The following is a 27,830-nucleotide window of genomic DNA, read 5'->3' as shown; positions in this document are numbered from 1 at the left end:
GTCGGAAAGAATAACCGTCTAATGTAGAAAGCACTTGTATAAATTCAGGAACCCATACAGAAAACTGTACCTGCCTATTCAAGTGAAATTGCTTACTGTACATGTTTGTCCTTGCCTACGTGTCTGTTTATTAATCTAGCAACTAATTTAAGCCGTCTCCATAGTTTTTTAAGACCAAATAGCCAACCTAATAACCTATCTCAGAATATAGAATATAGCTCATGTAAAAATGATTACCTCAAAGTTGTACATATTTGTTTGTGAATATTTTTCACATAGCAACAACAGCTATATTCCCAGGTAGAGAAAGCTTTTATATTAAATCTGTTAAATCTAGTGTGAAAAACCTGGCTATTGGGAAACGCTGGAAGCAGGCTGTTATTTATGGAGCAGGCCTATGTCCAATAGTGGACATCTTATAGATGAAATTATAATGGTTCCTATAGTTATGTAATTGTATGGAGAGACCACTTGTACAACTATGGTAATGATATAAAGAGCGAATGGTCATATGCATAGAAGCTTTAAAAAAGCGAACATGTAGCTTATAACCAATCACCCTGTATATGTAATGTGACTATTTCTGGTATTTCTACTGTTTAATATTACGGATATTAATTCCGCTAATTTGTTAATGAATATCTGATGAAAACACCCCATTTCTGGGGAATACGTGGCATTTTGCATGATTTATAAGATATAAAATAAATAGATACGTTTAATTTTTTATTATTCTGGAATTTTATTCTCTATCTCCTTTGCACCATCAGCTTCGACCAATATCCTACCAATGGCCTTCACGAGTCTTGTTTTAAATCTAGATACGTTCACATGGTCGTCATAATTAATATCTTTTAAATCTCTTTCGATGTAATATTGGAAGGTCTGCCAGAGCATTTCTCGCGCTTTAATAATGCTCTCGATTTGGCTGAAAATAAAATAAAATTATTTGATAAAGTATTTGATTAGTGGCTAGAAAGAAGGTGTTTAATTTCGTTACAATGATAGATCGTATATTTCCAGCAAATAAACAGTCAAAAGGATTTTCACTGTAGTATGATTTTTTACATGTTATGTGATAGTAATGTTTGCATTTAAATTTGGTAACTATTTTATTAAGAATATTAAAGATAGGGATTAGAAAAAAGATCGTCTGAATTTGTCGTATACATGTATATATAAAAATATTATACAAGCTTGTAAACTGATTCAAGTCAAGTCATGTCATTTTCAGGATGACAGGTTATAGGTGAATGTTAAGTTTATTTGTTAACTTTTACACCTATAATCAATTATGCATATTAAATCACCACGAATTTCAGCGTTTGAAACCTTCAAAATTATACTTTACATTTGAGAACCTTCCTGGGTAGACGTAGATCTTATCAAATGTCAAGGAATAATTATTAATTGAAGAAATATTTGAACAAAACAAATTATTACCTCGACGGCACGTGAATATGAAGCCGGTGTCGCGGAAGACTCAATATGCTAGTACCATCATCTTCTGTGCTCTGTGAAAAAGGTAATTTAATTAAAAATTGTATGAGGAATATTATTGTTTGTGTACCAGATGTTCAGAAAAATTGCCCAAAAAATGGATATGTAATAATAAACAACTAGCTCGGAGACTGTGTGTGGCTGTTCGAATATACGTGACATTTGCGGTTTGCGGGTCGAGTTGACGATCTGGTTCATTACTTTTTCTTTCAAACAAAATTATGACATTCAATGTGAAAATCTGGCATAAAGACAAAAGCATTCATTCCAATACTTTATTTTTATTATTAACAAGAGACTGTGCAAGAATCTTACCTGTGATTGCACGTTTCCTTTAGAGAAGAGTAGGACTGTGTGCGGAGAGAGTAGAGAAGTTCTGTGTACGACCAGCGCACGCCGCTCCGTGGAGTGATAACCGCCGAAGTATGTGAGCAAGTGGGTGCCTTTGCGCTTTTTTATCGCGTAGTTCACACTTTCGCTGCCGATGTGAGCCTTATCACCTCCACTGTTTGGTGAATAAACATTGTTAAATAGGTCAGTCCCACAATGATGGTTTTTTTTGAATAATTTGAACATAAAAAAATACAGATTCATTTTTTTTTGACAAATGGCTTTTGAAGTTTCTGCTTCATGTAGCCTAGGACCTATTTTAAGGTAGCGAAACTCGAAGGCTCCAGGAGGGAGCTTCGATTGTATTTGCAATGACTGAATCACCATCATGTCAGCCAATAGATGCCTACTTCATGGTATATGACATACCTCAAAGGTCGTCTCGATGACACATGATATTTGCACTGCCCCATCCAGCGACTTCCTGCGACCTTGACTATGTCTTTATTTCATCTAATGGGGGGCCTACCCACGCTGCGTGTACAGGCTCGTGGTGTATTTTTGACTATTTATTCGATTTTTAATTAAAAAGAAATTGTCAAGCTGTTCGTAAACGGCGCGAACGCACTAGAACGGTGACTTCATTAAGCATATATATACCGCAAAGACTATAAACATTCCGAAAAAGGTTTTTTTCTACTTTAGAGTGAAAATTCATGTAATGAAGCGAAACTTCGAGCAAAGCAATTTCCATGGCTTTTTAGGTGACCTTGGCTCTTACTTTGTGGCCCATCGTAAACTACCACTTATTTCACTGGATGCGGGTAGAACAAAACCGGTCATAGTGACCATATTTAGGTGAGGCCTACGGCTTGCAGTGGACGTTCATCGACAGATTTCTATCATCAGTTCCTAAATTTCCTCAAATGAATTTTCTGAGGGAAAAAACCGCATTCAATCAGAAATTCACTAAGCTGTCTAGAACTAACTTCAGCTCGTTTGTGGAACCGGCTTCCAAAGCAGTATTAGTTAAATGCTGAGAAGTTAAATCTCCATAATCTTAGATTAAAACAAGATAACTTCTTTTCCTTCCTACTACTTCTCTACTCCTCAAAGTTCCTTTGAAGAGTTGAGAGGATTAGGAGGATATCCGCATACTGGTTGACTTCTATCATGTCAAATTCAATAGGCGGTCGACGGCTTTCTGCACCTTTTCCTCCTGCACCCGGTCTTTTCGCTCAAACAATATCTTGATTAAAAAGACCAGCCTTTCCTTACGTTTTTCCCTATCATTGCAGCCATTTTTGCTAGTGATATAGAAAGATCATGGTCTTATCCTTGTCACCTTGTAACAAGTTCCACGACATTCTTGAGTTTGCCCTTAGTCCGGACTTGTTTCCTCGTCTTCAGTAAGGCATTGGACCCGGAGAGCAGCAAGGCAGCGGTCAGTTCGTCCACGTCCGAGAACCGGTTTAGTTCCTCGGCGTCCGGGTTCGGTTCAACCGCGCCAGACTTCAGCAGCTGTTGTAGGTGGAGATTTGATACCGCTGAAAATGATATTAGTTCTTGTATTATATAAACATACAGGGTGTTTGCTTATAGGTGTTAAAGTTTTAAATGGGTGAAAGCTATAGCTTCATCACTCGTGCAGCCTATGGCCGTTTGGACTGAATTTCTCGTTTGGCGACCACGAGTTAGACGTTAGACGCGGCTTAGGATTAAGATTGTCACAATGACCAGTCTTAGTGGGGGCCTAAGACTGGTCATTGTGACAATCTTTAGGGAATGTCTTTGCCTTGCAGTGGTGCAGCTATTGGCTGACTTGAATTAAGAGCTTATTTGCTATCAATTAATGTATGGCACACGCCTACCCAAAAAATATTGGTTTTAAAAAATAACAAAGAACTCATAATGTAATACGTATGAAGATCCTATATTTGATACTAGATGGCGTCCGTTGTACTTTACACCGCGCTATCTTTTGATTTATTTCCCATTTATAGGAACACTTAGGAAATGCCTAGGTTTTTTTAATGGGCCCGTTTTTAGGGCCTCTCAATATTTTCTTAATAAGTTAATTCCGCAATAATTTATATTTTTCTCTCATCTTTTTCCGTGTTTAAATCTTTCACTAGTTCAATTTTCCGTAGCTCTTTCATTCCTTTTCATACCTTGTTACATTTCATACATCGCATCGTTTGATGGAAGGGACTTTTCACCAGATTTTATTTAACTATTTCGAATGGCATATTTTTCTTTAGTATGGGTCGTTTTGGCATTATATATTTAGATATAAATGATAATAATTTTAAAAATTAAAAACACTTATGCAACAGGTAGAATGTACACGTGTTAAGTTATTCACTACTATTGTGTTAAGCGTTTATGTTTCTTCTAAATCTTAGTGGCGGTCAACGTTCCTCTAATTTTAATCAATTCATTTATATTTTTATTATATAGAAGGATTTGTTTTATGCGTTGTTGTTTCATAATATATTAAAATTTAATTTTTCCCGCGGACCTATAACATGCGTTCATCTTTTATCTTTCATTTTGAAAACTTAGATGAACACTACCATTTTCAGGATGTGGCATATTAAAAATAACCACACTCTGCGGGGTTGGATTATTTGGAATGATACGCAAAGAGAATCAATTGTTTTTACATCTCTGTAGTAGTATAGTAGTATCAGCGCACAGTTAGAGAACTAAGAGCTTCGTTCGTAGGTGGCGGGTTCGATTCCTGGAAAACAATCTTATATAATTCACGCTTTGTGCATTAATTATATAGAATTGCCACACTTCACCAACAAGTTTCCAGAAGATGAGCAACAGCGTTCCCTCCAAGCGTGGCTTGCGTATTATTCTATATCTCCCATACATACCTTTGGGAAAAGCCTATGCCTTTTAGTGGGCGTATATAGGCTGAAACGATGATAGTTCATTAGTTATATCTATGACCTATGTCCAACTATGGTCGTCCGATGGCCTAAATAACGAAGACGAAGTAATCCTATTAATATTGACAGCACTTAATTACATTTAACATAGTTAAGCCTGTCCTTGATCAGGCCCTGTTCGTTGCACCAGCCGTCGACACCTTTCCACCCCAACTCTTCCAAGTTCCTCTCAAATTCATCCTGTATCCAGTGAAGCGCCGCATGGTCTGAACGCTCGTTGTATTTACGTTTTATTTCGCGAATTTCTGAAAATAAATAAATTATAATTAACGTATACCAATATTTAGATTTCATGGATATTTCCCATTCATATTTTAGCAGGGATGTAAAACACGGCCCGCGGGTCGCGTGCGGCCCGAAATAAACATTTTCACGGCTCAGTTAATATATTTATTGGGTCAATTTTAGAGGTAGCCTCTCGGACAATAAAATTTCTTCCATATTGGACTGATGGTATAATAAAAGTGATGACAAGTATTAAGACAAGCAATATTTTTACTTTATATATGTTTATTCGTCATATCAGGTCTAAAGGTCTTTCTATATGCCGTCTAGGTTTTTTCGAGCCACCCATCACACATAAAAACCTGTAAACTTTGATATAATTTTTTATACGATATTTATTATAACGTATATGAAGTAATGGCTAACCACTTTAATTTATCATTATAACCTGGGTGCTAAATTAATCTATTTTAAACTAATTATTTCATCTAGGTACCTACCTAGGTTACTAAGTTGTTCATATCTACCCCCGCACAGTAAATACACAAGCGTTACTTATGTTCTCAGATTTGAAGGCGATATAGTTAGTTTAATTCAAAATTAATTATTTATCGAACAGAAAAACTCAAAAATAAAACCACTCTGAGGGTTGCATTCTCTGGTCTTTGTAGCCTGTGTAATCTCTTAGCAGTCTATTGGGTCTTTATAACCTATGTGCTCTTTATTGCGTGTTCATATTGATCATGTGGAAAGTTTGGTCTGTTTGGTCTTTATGGTCTGTGTAGTATTTATGTAAGTATTGTCTTTGTGGTAAATTACGGTCTATGTATATGTTGTCCTTTATGGTTGGTGTAGATTTTATGTGTAGTTAATGTGGTAAGTGTGGTCTTTATGATCTGTTAGGTTTATGGGCTGTGTAGTCTTATTTTGTTTGGTCCTAGATATGTTTGGTTTATGGTATGTGGTAGTTATTGTTGCAAGTGCGGCCTGTTTGATTTTTATGATCTAGGTCATTAGTTAGCAGTGGTGTTGGTGGACTCCAGGGGTCCACGGTAGACTCGACGGGGTCTACGTTGACGTGACAAAAAATGGGGGTTCACGATGCGAAAATGGAGGTCTAGGAAAATTTATCTTTTCGATAGGGAAGAAAAACAATGTTGGATTAATTACGTCTATCAATGTAGACAGATAGTAATTTAAGATGCTCAGGGAGTTTACTAATGGAATAATTTGCATATTCCATATTAAGTACAACGTCTAGACTTGAAAGAGACGTATGATTACGTAATCTTCACTTTTTTTTGTTCAGTTTTGGGAATATGGGCGAAATGTAGTCACGGTAGCTGGTATTTAATGGAATTTAACTCCTGAAGATGCCCCGTGGAGGGGTGAAACACGTGTTGAGTGATTTGGTGGTGGCGGTTTTGTGATTCGCATTGTTTGCCGCATACGCATTTATCAGCGGGCTGGCGGGCGGTGCACTTTGTTGCACGACTACCACTGCATGTGCGGAAGTGGCTAAATATTGGTCTTTTTCTTACTCACCATCTCGCCTGTCTGCTGCGTTTCTGAACAACTCGACGCTGGCAGAGCAGTGGGCCGCCATATTTGCGGCCGCCACTGCGTTGCCAAGGACTACGGAGTGCAGCACGCAGCAACCAAGGCGCGGGTGAAGTGTCATGCCGGCTAACAACGAGCCCAGCCGCGTCAGCTTCTCCGAAGGTGATAATGCTCCTTGATAGTAAAAATATTAGTCATGTTCCTATTACTTAGACGCTCATGTGAAAGATGGTACACCTAACTCTTTTTAAATGACAGACGCGTTCTTTTAAAAACCGTGCAAACATTTTGTTTAACAACTTTAAAGTCATGTAAAAATGCATTTTACATAGAGTCAATTTGAAACATATTCAACAAGTTTATTACAAAATCGTATGTATAATTGTGTGACAATTAAGAATACCTCGAAATTAGTAGAATTACAAATAAATGCAATCACCCTGATATATTATTAGCTAGGGTTATTGCATTTATTATACATATACATACACACACACACACACATATGTAGAATGAAGAATTAATTATTATTGATAAAACAGTAATAAAAAAACGAAGAGAAAAATTAATGTAACATATTTGACAGTGATCTCTTTATACAGGGTGATTGGATAAGGACACAGTGTCAAAACGAACACTATGTAATTTGTCGCGAAAATACGACATCTTCTGTTTATGTGTAACATAACCTAAAAATGTCCAATTTAATGATTTTGTAATTACATTTATTGAAATTGTAAAATCATGCAGAAAGTTTCCTTTATGCTATATTTAAATTTATTGAAGGTAGATAAAAGTTCTTAATAGGTGTTGTTAACACGAGTGATCAAAATAGAACTAGAGAATTTATTTCTTGTATGTATGCACATCTATTAAGGGACCAGAAAGTATTGTCGCTTTCTTAAGTTAAATTCACATGACTACATTTTTGACAAGTTTTTATTTCTAATCAATACATTCTCCTTCGTTATCAACAATCTTTTCAACGCCGGAGAGTTAAAAATCAATCGGTTTTTATGTAAAATATGTCGACAGAAACGACAGTACATTCCGGTCCCTCTAATATTTCCAACACCTTGCTTGATCACCCGTTCACTACTTTTTTATTTGCCGGCCATTCAAAGGTAGTATTAGTCATTAATATTTCTTATCTATTGATATATTCCCTATTTGTTACCTAAGTCAATCAAGTCGTTTACAGCCAATTGTATGGACTTTATGCTGGGCGGCTCCGGCAGCTGCGACAAGAAACTTTCAGCCTTATCATCTGGTGCATACGTCTTACAATTGAGTACAGTTTGTTCAAGAGGTACTCTGAAAAAAATTATAATAAACAAGGACATCATGTACACGAAATATTTGAGATAGCTTAAAGTTTGTCTACGTTTCTTGTCTTGTGGCTATATATATATATATATATATATATAATAAAGTGTATATATATACATATATATATATACATGTACGTATATCAAACAGAATTTTTTTTCATGGCTATATTTGAGTTTGCATGTTGTGTCCTATAGTTCAGGAATACCTCTCGGCATCAGCCGTAAAAAAATTGCTTTATAATACTCTATATATATGTCGTGTATCTTATGATGTCATTAGTAGGAATATTTGGTAGGATTAGATATATTGACTAGATTTAGGGAACAAAAAAACTAGCGAATAATTTGTCTGCGTCTATGTTAGGCTACACTACGGCTCTGCTTTAAACACCATAGCCTCTACCTAAGATCATATTTTTCCCCTACAGCCAAAAAGCAAGAGAGAGGTAAAGAAGAGTGTAACAGCCTCTCCGATCAGACAAGACACTTCTTCCTCGACCCCTACCTAGACGTTTATTTCTAGAAAGCGGTACAGCGGTCTCGGTAGCTTTATTACAAAAGACAGAGAGACAATAGATAGCCAGATCTAGCTATACAATAGCTTCATCTTACCTTAATATCTCCGGCGTTGTGTAGGGAGTGAAGCTTTCCTCACGCTTCTGTGTGTACAGTCTAAAGCACTGGCCTGAAAAGATTTATTACAAATTATTATTTGTTCGACTAGACGCTGTCACTGACTATCAGATTAGCATAGTATGTTCTAGAACAGTTGGTCAGCCAGTAGCCGTGGCCTAGTCAGAAATCTAAATGGCCATTTAGAGATGTAGGTCACGCTCATGAAATGGGCTCAACAAGCTCACTTCAGATACGAGCAGAAGGGCTATGGAGAAGAGGTCACTTAGAAGATAAGGTCATAAAACTTAAGGACACTTGAAGAAGAGGAGTGTTGGTATTACGATGCACAGGAGCGGAGCGGGATGATAGGCATCGTCCTCCGAGTCATAATAAAGGTTGGCGGTAGATCCAAAGACCAATTCCGTAGTAGAGAGCTGTAAAGGGCTCTTACTAGCTCTCTTAGACCCATTGGTCTTTGGATGATAGACTCGGAGTAGTCCAATACTAATTTTGTTGAGAGGTACGAGAAGTTATGGGCGCTAGGTTCTGGTACGCCTTTATTTAGGAAGAGAATGAGATTTTTTTTCTTCTCCGAGACGGGTTAGCCTGTCTGCTGCAACATGGGGATGATGGTGAAACGTGAAGGTTTTAGTCGGTGCAATTCCCACATAACCATACTAGAGCAAGTATGCGAAAACATTTCCCAACGCTCTACAAAAACCCTTAAAGTAGACAGACGACCCTATTAAGGTTTTTGGAAGGCGCTGCGTGCAGACTACCAACCGGTTCTATTGGAAATCTATACAAGTCCATGTCCAGCAGTTGACGAACTGTGGCAAAACTAAGATTCAAATTGGTACATAAGAAAGGATTTTATCTTGTTTTTTTACATTTATAAAAGCATGTGCTACATTATGTTTTATTGCTTATTTTTGACGCTAGTTTAGACGACTAGAAGATAGTATATTTGTGACGCTAGTTTTTAAAATTGTTCATGCATTGAAAAGGTTGAGAATCACTGGCGTAATATTTAAATGGATATATCGGAGTAGTCTATACGTTCAGTATATATACGTTCTTTAAGTTCAGTCTATACGTTAGTATATATACTCCAAATAAATTTCGAGACACATAGATTGATTTAGGTTAAGTTTATGCTAAGTTTCTAGATTTAATTTCTTTCATATCATCTTCCAAAACTGACAATAATATTAGTGATGTTTACCTGGCTGCACTCTCCCCGCTCGTCCCGTGCGTTGCTTAGCTCCGGCTTGCGATACCCATACAGTTTCTAAACTTGCAGTGCCTAAAATTAAATCCATATATCACAAACAATTTTTCAAATGGTTCATTTATCTTATTTCACGTTACTGAAAAATATCAATGAACTAGCAAGCTTTTATAAGAAACCTGACTGTATAATCTCGAACATACCGAACCCAAAAAAAAAAAAAGAAAAGAAAAGGAGGTCCCTATTTGAGTTTTATAATACCTGTTCCCTCTTTTATTCTGTTCTCCTTGTGGGCGCCCGTGTCCACGACATGCACCACGTCAGGTATGGTTATAGAAGTCTCTGCAATATTGGTTGCCAGGACTATCTTTCTTATTCCTGGTGCGGGTTTTTCAAACATCTTCGTCTGGTCTGTTGTTGATAACCTTAAAAAATATTTAATATATATTGACAAGTAATTTAAAAACTTGTCCCACAACACTAAAATACGGTATTTTAACTACAGAGAAGTGGCTAAATTTTGAATCAGAGAATTTACAATAATATAAAATATATAGCTTAAGTACTTCGGAATAGAGAATAACACGTAATTCTATCAAACAAATTTTTCTACTAATCTCTCTTTTAAATTTACTATTTTAGCAATTTGTTGATGATATATTGTAATGGTAGTCTATGTGCGATATAATGTATTATAGTCATATTTATAACTTAGACAGGATAAAATAAAAATGGTTTAGGGCAAAAACCAACACTAAAAACAGAATACGATAAAAATACACATTCATTATTAAATAATCTTATTTTATTAGATAATTTTGTAATTGTTCTATAGTGAATTTATTTTGTTATTTGACAACTAAATTTTCATTAATAGTTCATTAATATTTTTTGAAATATTTATTTAATTCAGCATGTTTTAAAATGAGAGCGAGTCGTTGCACGAACAGACTATGCCGCGCGTGAATTCTCACAATTATAACCTGTGATTTCAGTTTTGCCAAACAAAATAATTTAGTAAGCTCAAAATACTTTCAATATGTTATATATCAACCAAAGGTTTTATTCCCAAAATCATTACCAGGAATGTATTGGCAACACCACTACCGTGTAATGTTTTCATATTGATGTCTGCTACCAGTATTGCCAAACGCAAGAGTATAGTAACTTTAAAATATTTCTCCTATATACGACAACGATCAACCAAAGACTATTACTAAAATGATTACCTGGAATGTACTGGCAACACCGTTGCCGTGTAATGTTTTAATAATGACACCTGCCCTCAGTATTGCCAAACGCAATAATTTGTCAAGCTCATAATATTTCCCCTATATACGTCAACGATCAACCAAAGACTTTATTACCAAAATGATTACCTGGAACGTACTGGCAACACCGTTGCCGTGTAATGTTTTAATATTGACGTCTGCTCTCAGTATTGCCAAACGCAATAATTTTTCAAGCTCATAATATTACCCCTATATATGTCAACGATCTAGCAGACTTTTTCAAAAATAATTACCTGGAATGTACTGGCAACACCATATGTATTGTCGAATTTGCGAACAGTTCGTCTAGTAGCAACTTCACTTGTTTTATCTCAGCCCATCCCGGGAGGAACACTAGTATAGCGCCTTCGGCTTCCGACTTGTCGATTGCCTTTATAACGTCTACGACCTATAAAGACAGCTGCACAATGAATACTGCATAATTAAAATCGTGATAGTATAACAAAGAAGTTAGATACGTATAGAAATAATGTGACATGTGTAAGGAATATTGGTTTATTTTGGATATTTTTACAACATTATGTCCTACGGATTACTTTTTGGCTATGGTGCTGATATCAACACAGTCTTTGTACAGAATAGAGCCGTTCGTGTATTATATATAGCTAGGGACTCTTCTAGAGAAGTTTTAAGCAAACAATATGACTATACACTGTCGATATATGAGAAGTGATAGAACTCGTAAAACACCACATTAATATGTTAAATAATATCAATTAATGCTCTTTGGCGCTTCTTTTTTGATTGATGCAACAGTTACATGAATTTTGCCTAATTCATGTAACTGTTGCATCAATAAAATTATATTTTATTTATTTCATACAGAAAATATCCAGTTGCAGAAAAACTTATATAGTATTACAGTGAAGGTCGTGAGAAGAATTTTCCGTGGAAATGATCCTACAAATAAATAAAAATTCTCCCCGGCGGAGAATCGAATCCCAGTCTCCCGAATAAAAAGCGGGGAGCAAGACACTTACCACTATACTACCGAAGAGAAATTATAGTGCAACCTGATAAGTTTGCTTATGTTCAATTTCAATATTATAACATTAAATAAATGCAATGTTATTCGCAATACTATAAAAAAATTAGCCTCATGTAAACTCGCCTTTACAACTTGCTGTTGCTGACATCCTCTAATATCATCCGTCTCTTTCATTTGCTTACAAAAATGCTTGTATATTTAAAGCGTGTAAGCTATAACTCTACGTGAGTATTAAAAATACCTCATCATCATGTCAGCCGATAGGCACCCACTGCAAGGCATAGGCCTCCGATTGCCTCGATGACCGATGTTGCGCTGCCTGTATCTACTTAGCGAGACTTTGAATACGTCGTCGGTCTACTTAGCGGGGGCCTGTCCAGGCCTTTAATCTTTTTGACCGTCTGTCCCTTTTACTTGTTTATATATTATATTAGATATAAACTGTCTAATGAATAAGCAATACCCAATATTTGTAAGTACAAACAACTCGACATACCTACCTCTTGACAATTAACATGTGGTTTCCCATCATCCTTTTCGCAATTTTCCATGCTTTGCGGCAGTGACAGTTGAAATTTCTTCTGAATATCCTCCAGATATGACACATGTACGGGGAACGTTCTACCCGGTACCTCTACTACCGGACAGGGATCAAAATATCTGAAAGATTTATACAAAAGATTAAATATATATATGTAAATAAGTATATGTATGTCTGTATGGTAATGTATGTATTTGTAAGTATGTGCACCCGAAAGTATCCTCTCCTTCATGCCTCTAATCTCCGTCCAAAGACTGTCTGGTAAAGATCGCCTCGAGCGATAAGACCGCCTCTTGTACCTTATAGCTTTTTTTTTTATTTATAATCTATGATGTACAAAATAAAAAAGCAGAGATATTTCAAGATTTTTTTCATAATTTTGTAACAGTTTCTTTCATTTATAATTTTTAATGTAATAAATAAGTTAACCACGAACCGACAAGAGAAGTGTAAGACCGTCTACCACCAAGGTGGTCAAACGACTTTGTTATGGTCGTTGGAAGACGCTGGAACGCTCGATATTAGTCCTTTTGTAGGTCTATGGGGGAGCCCTATACCCAGTGAACGTATGATTCAAATGATGATTATGAAATTTATTTAATGATCGACAAATACTGGCTATCGGTCAGTTCAATCTAATTCAAGATTCTATCAAATTGAACTCTTCCGAAATTAATCCCCTGATGTAAAAAGCAGTCACTTTAAAACATTCTATATGAATAATATTATTATTATACGATACGGTGCATTCAAGGTAATAGGAAGGAATAGTAAAGGTATTGGTCTCCTGACAGGCATAGCCGCATTGCGCTTCTGTAAATGTTAAGAGGTTAATATTTAAAATGAGGACTAAAATAATACTTAATGTTAAAATTTACAAGTGAGACTCATTGCCTTTATGGGAACCGCCTAACTAACCCATAGTATGTAAAACATTAAGCCCTAGTGCTGTCTCGCTCGCACAGTACCTACCTCACGCAGACCTGTGTTAGTACCTCACTCCACCCACGAGTTGTACTACGCAAAATGTATAGATATAGCGGCAAAATATAGATGCCAAGATTCCTTCTTTAGATTGCAGAGTGGTCTATGCTGCCCTCTAATCCTGACACCATACGCACTACACAAACATTAACATTTACAAGACCAGGTAAGCCTGGTCTTAGCTGCCTCAACCTCCATCACAGTGTTAAATGTAAGGTCAGAAACACGATTGCTTTAATTTTTAGTATAGTTCACGAACCCTATCACTCCGTGAACTCAGTGAAGCCGTAAAAGCCTTAGGGCTAGCTGCAATAACTTCATCGAAACAATAGAAGCAAAGAACAAAGAATCGTAGCAACGAGCCAGATGAGAATCAAGAACCAAATTGATTAGCAATATTGAATATAGTGTTTCTTGTACGTTCGACGAACTTTTACTGAACGACCTATCTACATACGCATGGATGGAGCAAAAACCAGTAAATTGTACAAAGAGCTTATAATTACATTTGGAAGCGAAGCTTGTACTCACTTCGTAAAAACTTGTGTGTCGAGCGTGGCGCTCATCACAACGACCTTCAGGTTCGCGTTGAGTCTAAGTGCCTGCTTCAGAAGTAGCAGCGTCAGGTCCGTGTTCACATCGCGCTCGTGTGCCTCGTCTATGATCACATGGGTGCATCCTTCCAACCCTGGAAGACCATCGATACAATTACTATAGTACATACGCGTGAAGATAATAGTGACTAACACTTAGCATGGTCAGCGTTACTTGACTTTCACTTGGTGAGAAATTCTTTTTTTAAATAAACAATAAACACGTCCGCTTTTTTTGAAGAGATTAATTTAACTGGTGAACGTGAACACGGTTTTCTAAACAACTAGTCACTATTTTCTTAACGCGAATATTTATAGATCGTTTTGTACAAATTAACTTACGTATCTAATACAAACGTCATCGTTATCATTATAGCAATAGAACGACCACTGTTAAAATAAGGCCACCCCTATAGATTTTCAATAGGACCGGTCTACATCCAGCGTCATCATTGTATTCACTAAATCGACGATATTTTCGTTCACTACTACGGCCATTTCGACGACATGTTCCAAATTCAAAATATCTTTACTCAAGCAAGCATTTTTGAATCGTCGATTATTTTAACATCATATGGGTGAGCTAAGGCTCTGAATGTTGACCTGCTGGGAAGAGTCGGCTAGAAACTCAACAGTTGCTCTTTTAAATGAAATTTAACAATTTTCGATATGTACATTATAATATCAATCATGTAAATGAGTCAACAAAACATTTTGATCGACACATTTTGATCAACTAAAAACTCTTGAATGCTATAATAAGATTCATTAAGTAACTAGTAGTGATCGCGACTTCGGCCGCGTGGAATTGAACAAAAAATACTTAATTATTATTTTTTTTTCGTTTGTTTTTGTAAAATAAGAGTAGCCTATGTAACTGCTCATGACATCAGCTACCTGCTATTATAAGTCCCGTCAAGATAGGTCCAGCCATTTCTTAAATTAGCCGGAATAAGTGGAAGACAAAAATAAAAAAAAAATAATTTTGGTAAATGTACCTTATATTTTTGTGAGTGTAATAAAAAGAGGTTATTTCAGTATTACAAACAAACACTCCAATTTTATTTATTTGCGTGGAAAAATTCTTGTATTAGATTTAAAACTGAGAATAGGAAGGTATAACATATCTTGTGGAGCTTTATTATATGCGTAAACTGAGACCCATTGAAGATTAGCTTTTTAAAAGCGACATTAAGGATTTACGTTTTATTCTTACTTTATCATGTGTCTGTATCCATTTTTAATATAAGATAAATTTTTGCGCTTAAATAATATGTTGTTATTGTTTCATTTTCCTTCACTATATTGGACGCATGTTGAGCGCTTAGCTTTTCTAGCTTTTACAGCTTCGGAGTCAAGGCTCGCGAATGGGGAATCGGTAAGCTAATATTTGAAAAAAAAAAATTAATGAATTATTATTGAGAAACAACATTTCATTTTTGTTCACTGTATTGTACAGGTGTTTAACTTTTCTAGCTTTTACAGCTTCGGAGTCAAGTTCGCGGATGTGCAATCGGTAAGCTAATAAATGTAAACAAAAAGCTACGTTGGACGTAATACCAGTTTTGTAAATACTAAGTGATACCTTTTCGGTCGTTGGACGGAAAATTACGATAATTTTTTAAGACGAAAAAAAAGGGTAAGTTAGAATTCTGTAGGTAAAACAGGTAAAATAAATAAAACCTACCTGGATTAAGCTGAAGTCTTCGCAAGAGTACGCCGGAAGTACAGTAAAGGATCACGCCGCTCGTGGGCCGTGGGACTTTAGAGTGAAGCCTTACTTGATAACCTATAGATTCCCCCACCTGGATGTAAAGGTTGCCATAAATTAGAAAAAATGATAGCTGGTTCACATCAAATTATTAAATATATAATTGTTTGGTGATGTAAAACCTTTAAATGGGTTAATATATAGCTCAATTGCTGCCAAATGTATGTTACACCTGATTTAAAATTCAATGGCTTTAGAAATAACCGAATAAGAGCCGTATATTTTGAAAGTAGGCGTAAGTGTATTTTTTTAAAAAAAATCGAGTTAATGGCAACACTAAGTACAATTGTACGGTATCTTTTCATTTTTAAAAAATATCTCGGCTTAAAAACAAAGTGACTTATGTCACTTTCAAAATAAACGGCACATATATAAGAGAATGCGTTACCAAAATTCCGATTTCTACATATTAAAATTCTGGGTCCCTGCAGTACTGCCAAAAAATTATAGGAAAAACTTTTTGGAAGAATGATCACTTTATAAAGTACAATGTGTTTGTTACAAAAGCTTTTGAGCCTTTTTACTCCAGGCAATACTTATTAAATACTTAAGCTTATATTATTTTAAAAAAAGGTAGTTCCGCTATGTTTTTGCTCGTTCTTCTCAGGTGTTTACTGTGAGGCATTTCATTCAAACAGGAGGTAGACCCAATTTGGCGTCAATAAGAGATACAATCTGTTGTATGTAGCATAAATAATTTTTTAATTTAAATTTATTTTTCAACTAAGACAGAAAACTTCTACTCATAAAGTTCTCTAATCTAAACTTTTAATAAATAAAAATAGTACCTCTTCTCCCAGCTCGTCGGCAACTCTTTGTGCCAATCCAATCGCCGCGACTCGCCTCGGTTCCGAAACTATAGCTGTCACCGAGGAGCCCCACTTGCGTAAGATGGCGGCCGGCGCTCTGGTTGATTTCCCGCATCCTGCTGCTCCCACCACTACCACAACCCGTGACTCCTCCAGTTTGGACGTTATTTCATCTCTGCCGATAACATAATCTCCTTTTACATCGAAATGTAACAGTAATTAACACATCTTTAATAATTTGTAGAATTATTAAGTTTCTTGTAGCAGATCGAGCTGTGATTTTGAGCAGATGTGTTTTTCTTCTTCTTTTCAGCCGATAGACGCCCGCTGCAAGGCATTGGCTTCGCCCAAACATTGCCACGACGATCGGTCTTGCGCTGCTCACATCCAGCGACTTCCTACGGCCTAAACTATCACAAACCGACGCCAAAAAATTCCAAAAAAATATAGCAAATATTGAAACTACGCATTTGACAGTTCGCTATGAACTTCGTACATTTCAGATTCGGATTCGCACTTAAGTGTTCACGCGCTGCAAATCCTTTTAGGCGTCAACGTTAACGTCGTCAGATTACCAAAAAATAAATTAAGTACTTATCTCACATCAATAAAAAAATTAAGTGATTACTTCGAAACATGTTACATTCATTAATTTTTTCCCGTTCTGGTTTTTAATGACCCGTACTGAGATTCCTGGGGAAGCCTTCAATGTTCTTCGACATCCTAAATGACAACAATCAAATAGTGTTTAATAAGAAATGATTAGTTCTCGCAAGACCTCCGCATCCATGCGACATCACTTGGTCCCGGACAGAATAAAGAGAGTCATTATACACAATACACACGGAGTTGCATCAATCACAAAGACAGCTGTGCTCAATCGGAAGTATGCTTGCTTCTGAGGTTTGCTCATCGAATTCACTCAAAGGGTTTACGCCTAAGGTCAACCCTACATCTCTTGTTATATAATTTGTCAATAAATCTATAGTAACACATTGTTGACCGAACGTTTCTGATCGGCCACGAGTAAATTCGTGATGCATTTTTTTTCGCATCGCTGTTGTTTTCTCTGTCGGTGACCGTACAGTGCAATAATTGTTCCGCATAACACAAGCATTTTCTTTCGCTTATAAGATTCGCCAAACTTTTGTTGTAAAAAAATATTCGATAATTAAAAAAAAACAGGGAACGTAATGAAGAATCTTTCTATGAATCATATATAAATCAAATTGTGGCTACTGTGAAAATGATACTGCATCAGAAGAATGCGACACTAGAAATATAACAGCATAGATAGTGACATTGATTTGGAAGAAGAGTAGAGCGAACAAGATATTACACCAGGGTTTCCGGACAAGTAAGAGACCATGTTCAAAAAAAATAGTCACTATTAGAAAAGTAAATTCGACTACAGCGTGTAGAGTATGTTCTCCAAAGGAAAAACGAATCGATACTAGATATATTTGTGAAAACTGTTAAGTAGGTATGTAGGTGATTGTTATACTGCTTATCATACAAAAAGAAATATTAAAATTTGAATTATAAATAAACTTTATTGTTGTTTTACTTTCACATACAATTACGGAATAATATCCGAACATAAAATAAATTTTCACAGCATTTTTGAAGTGAACGAGCTAATACTTCAATCTACAAGTTATAGAAAACCCACGGTGTTTAAGTATTCGTAGAAATTTTATAAAATAATATTACAAGTATTCTATTTAAAATGACGAATGTGAGGTAAAACATGAAGCAAAATAACGCCTCGGTAAAACGCACTCTGCAATTTTCCCGGATTTACGTACGAAGGTTATTTATACAGCGTGATAGTGGAAAAACTTTAAAGTTGTGAATATATATAACTCATTGCAGTCAAATAATGTATAGAACACCCTATGCAAAAACAAAACATTTATTTCTGAAATAATTAATAACATAATGACAATATATAGTAAATAAAAGTTTTCATAATTCGGATTTTTCCATATTGATATTAATTATTGTTTACTATCTGTCCCTGCAGCGTGTACTGCAAGAAGATATTCGCGTTTCATTACTTTAGAAATTAATGTAACATATATCAAAATGTTGACTTTATACAGGCGATTGGAAATAGACGTAAAGATTTTAAAAGTTATTGCGGATAATTCAGCTATACATTCACACTTTTAAGGCTTTTAAACCTTTAACAAGCACCCTATATAATAATGCGCATGACTTAAGTCTCTTGAAGTTAAGTGTTTATTCTGCCTACGTTGATAAAGTTGACTTAAGTAATAGCGAAGCTAATAGATTTATCAGTTTTTCTTGAAGATGCCGACATATAATCTAATATTAACACTACGTGAGACATACTTTTTTTTTATGACCCCCGCTATTGGGGGCCTCTCGTACCCCTATTTATTGTGGGATAGGGACTTTTTTAGCATTCCATTTATTCACATAATTTTTTTTGTTTTCATTCTCTTTTCTTTCTTTCTTCACATTCTCTTTCGGTCCGATCTATCTGTCATACTACATTTCTTCTTTCTTACCCTTTTGCTCTGTTTTACCATTCTTTCATCCTCTTTTATTTTTACATTTTCTTAATCGTGAGACATACTTGTCATGCTATATGTTAATGTATCTTATTATCATCTACTTTGTATCAATTAAAGTGATCATTTGCGTACGTGTAATCGATCGACGTTGGGTCTGAGATGTTCTGGAGTTGCAGACACGAGACTTACTAGGGGGGCCGACGATTTAGTCAAGGTCGTAGCAAAACCGATTATCGTGGCAATCTTAGGAAACGGCATGTGTCTTGTATTAGGCTTCTATCGGCTGTAAAGAAGAAGGAGAAGGCACAAGGAAGGGTGTTAAAGACAATATAATTAATTCTCCTCTTCCTCCTTGCGTTGTATTCCTCACTATTTAGGGTGGTCGCCCGTTTTGGAACGTTCTTTCGGTCTTCGGCAGTGTGTATTGCTTAGGCTACTGTGGTATCCAGTGTGGTTTAGACATATAGGACTGCGGCTTCTCCTTTTTCCAGTCACTGTTTTTAGCGAAGTGAATTCAAAAATCCGCTTTAGGCATATAATGTTATCTTTATATTTTTGCGAGGGAAATTAGTAAAAGCAGCAATGGTTTTTTTTCGCCTCAAAGACCACAGAATAAATCAAAACATGCGATCGAATCTTTCATTGTACATAGCAGATACCAATTTTTATTGTTGAACCTTTATTGTTAAGCTAAAGTCGTTAAACGAAGTGGTCACTTTGAAAAACGTTATTTATTTATGTATATTTTAAATTGAGACATTAATAACACAATCATCATCATCGTTTCAGTCACAGGACTTGTACTGCTGGATATAGATCACCCCAACAGATGTCTAATAGTATTTGCGGGCTGTCGTCTCACATTGCGTTTATCAGACAATGGTCTTTACTTCGTCTTAACTTAAGGCGAAGTGACCAACGTACTGCCATTTTGAATTTCTTATTTCCTTGGGCTATGTCTGTAGCTTTCGTTAGTCTACGGATCTCCTCATTTCTATTTAATTCTATCTCGTAGAGACATCCCGAAGAAGAATGAAGAAAGATGAGAGAGTACCGTTTCAATTATATTTAGAAAAAAATATTAATCATGTAAATAGTTCATGCTTTACCAATGGTAAGGGAGAACGGTCGAACTGTAAGTCTCTAAAAAGGAGGACAAAAACATATTACACAATCATCATCATCATATAACCCTTAGATGCCCTCCTTATCTTCTAAAGATGACCACAATGATTGATTCTGCGCTGACTACCTTCAGTGACTCAACACAAAAATTATCGTAAATAATTATAATCAAACTTACGCATATTGATCTATAGGTAAAGGTGACAACCCTTCGTCGTAGTCTTCAAATTTCTGCTTCAAAGTTCTATTTCGTCTGGCTAATTGGGACTCTGAAGGTGGAAAAACTGGTCTTCCGAATACAGGATGTATTAGAGTTTTTGTATCTAAAATGAATTTAAATACACGTCAACGCTTAGCTTAGTTTAGAATGAGAGAGAACGGATTAAATAAATACAAGGAAAGTCAAGATAACAACTTTATATTAACGCAAAGTTCAAAATAGAACGAGAAGTGAACAATAATTATTAAATTATTTTCTTAATGACGTCTTTACAGCGTTCTTATTTTAAAAAACATTGATGATACATTGTTAAGTTTCAGGCTTATACTGATGAGTAATAGAACATACGACCTTAACAAAGTCTGTGCTCATTTGACCATGTGAAGATACACGTCATCGTTTCTACCTATAGATATACACTGAAAAGCTTAGGCCACCCTCAAAGATATCTACGGTGGGAAACATGGTACGCATCGGACGCTGCTGCCCCTCCTATGAAAACTTATTACTGCAGGAAAGGATATGGGAAAGTAACATCGCCTCGATAGTTAGCCAAGAGGGAGGACGCCAGATCTTTCTAGAGTACTACAGGAGGGTAATCGGAACAGTAATAAAAATGAGTCAAAAGGAGATAACAGTTTAGTATTATGGAGAGAAGGCAAAGGGTGATGAAAGGTAACAAGTAAGAAAAGGACCAATATTTAGCCACTTCTGCACGGGGTGAAACACGTGTTGAGTGATTTAACGGTGGCAGTTGTGTAGTTCGCATTGTTTGCCGCATGCGCATTTGTCAACGGGCTGGCGGGCGGTGCACTTTGTTGCACGACTACGACTGCATGTGCGGAAGTGGCTAAACATTGGTCCTTTTCTTACTTAGGATGGACTTCTGCAAGGTAACGCCTGATTCCATTAAATATGAAAGGTAACAAGGTATAGAATGAAAGATAATGAGGACAACAGACGAATGAATGAAAGATCTTAAAAAGTAAAAAGAGGAGCTTGGATATAAAAACAAATAGTGAAAAGTTTATTGTAAATAACGTCTTTTCTTACAAAGGGCAGGGGAGCACGAGAGGTTTTCTACCTATAGACGTGCACTACAAGGTATAGGCCTCTACCAAAGATATCTATGGGTAAATATTCCATAATCGCCACGCTCGGCTGTCGGGTTGGCGATCGCAATATTGTTTTATGGTACGTAGAGTACGCTACTGCCCATCTTCTGAAAATTTGTTTGTGAGTAGTGCCAATCCCATATAAATAAAAATTGCAGTGTGAATAATATAATATCAAGCCCGAGACTAACGTTCGCCAATCTCAGTCCTCCATCACTGGGCTATCACTGCTCATCCAGATTCATATAAATAGCGATAATCCGTAACAAAAACGTTTAGAGTCCAATACAATATATAAATAAAAAATTTTACCTGATATATTACTGGTTTCGTCTTCGATTTCAGATTCTTGAAATTCTTCATATAGACTATCTGCGGAGTTAAGTAATTTTTTGGTACATATATATGAGGAAATAGTTAAAATAATTCTTTAATATTTGCATATATCACTGACATATTTTTTAAATTATAACACACTTTTAATAGAAAATATTTATGTAGAATTTCCTTACGTTCGATTAAAATCCACGAGTATTTATATCACTAATAAACAAGTAACATTTCTCTAAAATAATTAATTTCCAATAATTACGACTTTACAATACGGTCACGGGGTGTTTTAACTGATGTTTTATCATCTAATGTATATTTTAAGAAAAGGTTTATAACAGACCAGCGGGTCCACGTCGAACGTCCACTTAGTCTTTTATCATCTACTTTACCGGTATAATCAAGTCAAGATAACAACTGGACTCTATTACTAATGCTCTGAAGACATCGGATGAAAGAACATATAAACTGCTAATCATCGGCTCTATCAAGGTGGTTCAGGATGAAAATGACATTCAGTAATTAAAATAGTAAGAAGTAAAAATAGCCGCATGTAAACAAATCCTTAAATTTGTTGTACATTGTTGATGTACACAGCAATCATGTCGCTTTTCACTTGCTTACTAAAGTCTTATTTTTGAAATGGGCTTTCACTTATAAAAAAATCAAATTCACGGGTAGAAGGCTAGAAGTTTGCTCTACCAGGCTGACATTCAGCATTTTCCCCATCCAGCAAGACAGGTGTCGGATTATACTAGCACGAGAGAACCATGCCGTGGTTGAGCATGTGTTCCCTATATGGGATTGGGGAATCTTCCAGAAGGCGAGACGGGAGATTTGGTAGGCATCCAGGCAAAGTATGACCTTACTAAAGGGCGGTTGAAATAGCGCTGTATTAAAGATAAAGGTAAAGCACGTTTATTCAACACATATTTTAACAGAACTCTTATTGATCGTCAACTTTTTATCTATTTTTTTTAATTTATTTCTGACTCTACTCTGCTTCGCGAGGTGTTATAATTATGCAAAAGAAGCAAGAAGAAACTCCACTTGATTCTGTCATATTAATATAATAAACGTAATTATGAAAACTTTGTATTTGAATTCTTCTACACTAATCAACGATCTGTCTATTGACTATAGGCGTGACAGCAAAGCCATTCTCTTTTCAGAGTTCCATCTGGTCATACAGCTTTAGGATGTCATGCCTATTTCAAGCGCTTGGCATAATCTGCCGATGTATAAATTTGTCAACCAACTAGTTTAGATGGTTAGCAAGCTATCATTAGTAGAAGTTAGCTAATTCTTTGATTTCTTTGATTTTTGCCATCTATGGGTGTTTGTAGATTTTAGAGTAAGTTATATATATATATATATATATATATATAACTTACTCTAAATATATATATATATATATATATATATATATATATATATATATATATATATATATAGTGATAGTATATATAGTATAGTGGTGATATATGTGTGTGTATGTGTTTGTTGGATAATAGAGATATTTATGTTGCTGGCTACTCCACGGAGTTGATGCTGCGAAATACTGCGTATATAAGTAATTATCTCGAAGACAAAAAATACAGGAACTTCTTTTTCTTCAAACACTTCCCAAATTTATATATAGGTACTAATTTTGTTTTTAGAAATTATATTACTCTTTATTCAATATTTTAAATAAACTATTAACATGATTTCACACGATCATACTTTATAACCGATATCATACTCTATAAACGATAAGATAACCGAAACAGATAGAGAAAAATAATAGATTTCTTCATAGATCACTTCAAGATTGAAGCCCCACTATTGGGAAAACGGCACAAGGAGGAGGAATTCAATAAAAAAGATAAACTACTTATTCATAAATTATAACAAACTTTTATTTACCTTCTGCATCTATACTCGAGTCCTTTGTCAAGATACAGGGTGTGACCAACTTCCGTTTTGCGACTTCAAAGGCCTTCATGTAGATATGTTCTGAAATACAATGCTATATGTGTATTGTTCAAAACGGATATCAAGCAATACTGATATATGTGTCTGGCATGGGACTATACAGCATGATTAGCTTATTCAGACTTTAAATATCTTATACTTATCTGCAATTACATTTGTAGTGATTACACTGAATATGTTATGTTTATAATTTTTTTCTATAAGAATGCAACTGGCTAATAACATCTGGCAGCACAAAGTCTGCAGGTACAGATAATAAATAGTGATTAATTTTAATATATAGTAATCCTAATTTTCAAAACTTTTTATTTTTACTTACATTATTTCTGAAATCATTGATTTGCACATGCTGTACCATACATTAATTGACAGCGAGTGAGCAATACACTCTTCTAAAGCGGTTACATCTATAACAAATCATCCTGTACACTCTGTATACTTACTAATATCCTTCTCATAGTCATTCCAGATCCGTTCAATTCTCTCAATAGAATTAACACTAATCTCTGCTGATATTGGCTCATTTAGATTGCTTCTGATTTCGTCCAGAACTTTTTTTTCATAAATAGGGTTTCCTTTATTGTCAATCCTTCTGTTTATATACAGCCAGTGTAGAGCTAGAGTGGCACATTTCTCTGCTGCCTGCCTCTTAGATAATGCTGTGCTGATATTAAAAGAAAACATTGAATTTTAAAGAAATAATATAAAGTAAAAAAATAGTATTTTGAAAGAAACATCAAAAATTGGAAATCTATACGGAAGGGCTATGTCTGGCAATGAACTATACATTCACAGCTTTTACACCGATCAATCTATATGAGTTGGTTGCAAGCAGTAAACAGTATGGATGGAAAATGGTGTCATATAAATGTCTTCATAAATACATGCCACCGAAAACTCAATAGCTACAAAGTATAAAATTATGATTGAAATCTAATCTAATGTTTTCAAGCTATTGATCAAAAGACATAGAATTTCAATTTTATATATACAGATAACATATTTTATTCATATTTAGTACATCTATACTAATAAATAAAATTTGGAGTATCTTTTTGTGACATTAAAATAACAAATTTTAACTATGTACATATGAATATACTTACAATACATATAACAAATTTACTTTTTTTATTTTATTTATTATTATATTATTATTTATAACAAATTTTGTATTGTTAAATTCCGCAGGGACGAAGTAGCGGCCATAGCTAGTATACATATAAAGATGGTTAATTACCTTTCAAATTTAATCTTCTCCGGCCAAACAAATGCATATGTACACGCCCAATCATTGCCGTGCGTCATTTTTTTTCTTGCGCCTTTCGGTGGAATAACATTCTGTTTGTAGTGAATTTCAAAGACTTTCTCTGGGGTTTTATTATTTAAATCGTTAAGGGTCACTCTGGGTTGTGGGAAGAGTTCCGATATCCTTTTTAACTCTGAGAGAAAAAAATAAATTGTAAACCATCATTATGATGTAAAATTATGTATGTTGCAGTTATTTGGGTAGGGTTTAGATGATCATTTCACATCTTGGAATATTTCACATAAAATACGCTTCCATGTTTTATCAAGAAGTTCAAGTTTTTAAATCAAGAGATAATAAAATACATCAATTTTGTGATATATATTTAATCCTTAGTTCCCAAAGTAGTCCAGGTTAATTTCCAGAGTTTCACAAATTAATATTAAAACTTCTGTATTATATAAATGAGAATAACTGTAAAAGTAAGTAAAATAACAAACAGTCGAGATGATTGGCAAGTTCAAGTGGCAGTTGACAAGCCAAATAGTGCCTAGAATAGAGACCATCGGGGCTTTAAGTTTCTGGAGAGGAAACCATGGATTGGCAAGAATACTATATGATGTCCACCCACAAGGTGCACAGATGGCCTTATATCATCGGAAGATGCTGTGTAAAACTGATCCGTATAATACAATTTGTTTGAATATTTTTGGTTAATTAATTTAATAGATTTATTACATGATGATTTAAAGACATTACATGGGTTTTTTTTTACTATTGGGATCATTGCTCACGACAGTTACTGATTTTATGAACTACAAGAAATAAAAATGAGTGGAACAATTGTTTACCTATAAGTAAATGAATGGATCACAGCATAGAAATAAATATAAAATCAAGTTCAATTTTTAATTTATTTCATTAATGCAGAACTCAATTTGATACTAGTTTTTATAAAATTAAATGCATATTTCATTCTTCATGCACTACATAGTCATCACTATAATTGACATAGTCATCACTATAATTGATCCTATAGGGGGATACAAATAATTATTGTAAAAAATACCTTTTTCTTGCTGTAATGTTCCTAAAGCAGTAATATCTCCATCCAATAAATTATTTGACAATTTTCTCCTATATACAGTAATTAAATACAATGAGCGTAGATATGATGGCTTTGTATGTTTAATAAACCATGTGAAATTACATTGAGAAGCGCAAATGCCTGCAAGAGAAACATAATTAAAGATTGATATATAAAAATATATTATTTTATACCCATATTGAATTATTATTAATTATAACAGTTATGATTATTTTATCATAATCATAACTGTTTCATGATGTAATTTAATAAATAAAATATCTTAAATTCTGTATAGAATCTTTTAATATCAATATCATCTTCAATATAAGTATCTAAAATATACCTAATAAATACTATTTAATATATTATTGATATTAGTACGACTAATTACATACACTCATTTACACATTCATACTTCTAATAATAACAGCTAGTTGAAAATATGCTTGTTTTATTATATTTATGATTTATCTTTATCCGCCTTTTAAAACACAATAGTAAGAGTACATTATTACTTAATTTTAGTATCAGTAAATTGTCTCTATTAATATTCAATAGTAAAACATATATTAATTATTAATATTGCTAAAATAAATTAGATGTGTTGCATAATTTTAAAAAAATATTTCTCACCATGGTAAGATTTGCAGTGCGGCACCAGATTTATGTTCTGATTAATCTTGCATTTCACTGGTAAAATTCTCTTAGTGTTATAAACTTTGGAAAAAAGGTACTTCCTTAAAAACATTGTTATTAAATCCAAATTGAAGTTATAACCTATATGTTTAACTTTTAAAGTTATACTTATTATTATTTCTTCTTCAATTTAATTTGTGTTGTAATTAAGTTTACACTAATATTCATATTAAAAATATAAGTTTGAAACTATTATGTGGAAACAAAATTTGAAGAACCTTAATATTGTGAACTTCTATTTGAATTTGACATTTATTTTTTTTAAATCGTAATGGCAGTGTTCATAAACGGTTTGACATCATTTTCTGTAGTATTTTTTTTGATATAGTATTTAAACGTTATATAATAAATGTATTATATTAATACATGTTCTTATATTCCACAACAATTCAGAGAAAATTCTTGTTTACTAACTCCTCCATTTTTTAAATTTTGATGAGTTTTGGAGAGTAAATAACTAAGCAACATTGTACGCATTATTTAAAAATCGAGCAGATTTAGTTACTTAAGGAACATTAAAATAAATTACTGCACATATATTATCTTCCTGTTTTTCTAATTGACTATTTACGCATTGACGTCTACAACTCCTTAGTGTTTCTAATGGTAGCACTAAAGATTCTTAGCCAAGACCTCTTTACAGTAACTTATCATCTTATCGAGGGCTTACTCTAAGGCAACTATTCGGCTATTATGTTAGACATTCAAACGGATTCAGTCTCCGTCAAGCTCTTAGGACGCTTATGTGAATGAAG

The 27,830-nt window shown here is 34.6% G+C and overlaps 1 protein-coding gene across 1 annotated transcript; it reads right to left on the bottom strand.

Annotated features, from left to right (window-relative positions):
• On the bottom strand, positions 1–27,220 carry LOC137924490 (ATP-dependent RNA helicase DHX30-like). Its single transcript, XM_068767875.1, has 22 exons — positions 27,013–27,220; positions 26,359–26,517; positions 25,281–25,482; positions 24,484–24,704; positions 23,972–24,061; positions 22,046–22,105; positions 20,577–20,721; positions 16,710–16,905; positions 15,838–15,955; positions 14,089–14,245; positions 12,533–12,692; positions 11,278–11,432; positions 10,014–10,177; positions 9,747–9,827; positions 8,519–8,591; positions 7,753–7,889; positions 6,561–6,749; positions 4,871–5,035; positions 3,176–3,377; positions 1,816–2,005; positions 1,444–1,514; positions 1–928 (listed from the first exon to the last, which is right to left on the bottom strand). The coding sequence occupies exons 1-22, from the start codon at positions 27,125–27,127 to the stop codon at positions 730–732; spliced, it is 3,249 nt and encodes a 1,082-aa protein (XP_068623976.1). The 5' UTR covers positions 27,128–27,220; the 3' UTR covers positions 1–729.
• Between the last annotated feature and the right edge of the window lie 610 nt (positions 27,221–27,830).

Source organism: Battus philenor, unplaced genomic scaffold (assembly GCF_028537555.1).
Source record: "Battus philenor isolate CCGP_79_NKW_IND1 unplaced genomic scaffold, ilBatPhil1.0.hap1 SCAF_24, whole genome shotgun sequence".
NCBI classification, from domain to species: Eukaryota; Metazoa; Arthropoda; class Insecta; order Lepidoptera; family Papilionidae; genus Battus; species Battus philenor.
This window is presented reverse-complemented; position numbering and strand designations above follow the sequence as displayed.

Bases quoted from the DNA above. Each gene is read 5' to 3' on its own strand.
- LOC137924490 (XM_068767875.1), bottom strand. From the start codon at position 27,127: ATGTTTTTAAGGAAGTACCTTTTTTCCAAAGTTTATAACACTAAGAGA. The intron at 24,062-24,483 runs GTAAGTATACAG...ATTGTATTTCAG, and splicing joins TGACTATGAGAAGGATATTA to AACATATCTACATGAAGGCC. The intron at 10,178-11,277 runs GTAATTATTTTT...ATATTTTTTAAG, and splicing joins GTGTTGCCAGTACATTCCAG to GTTATCAACAACAGACCAGA.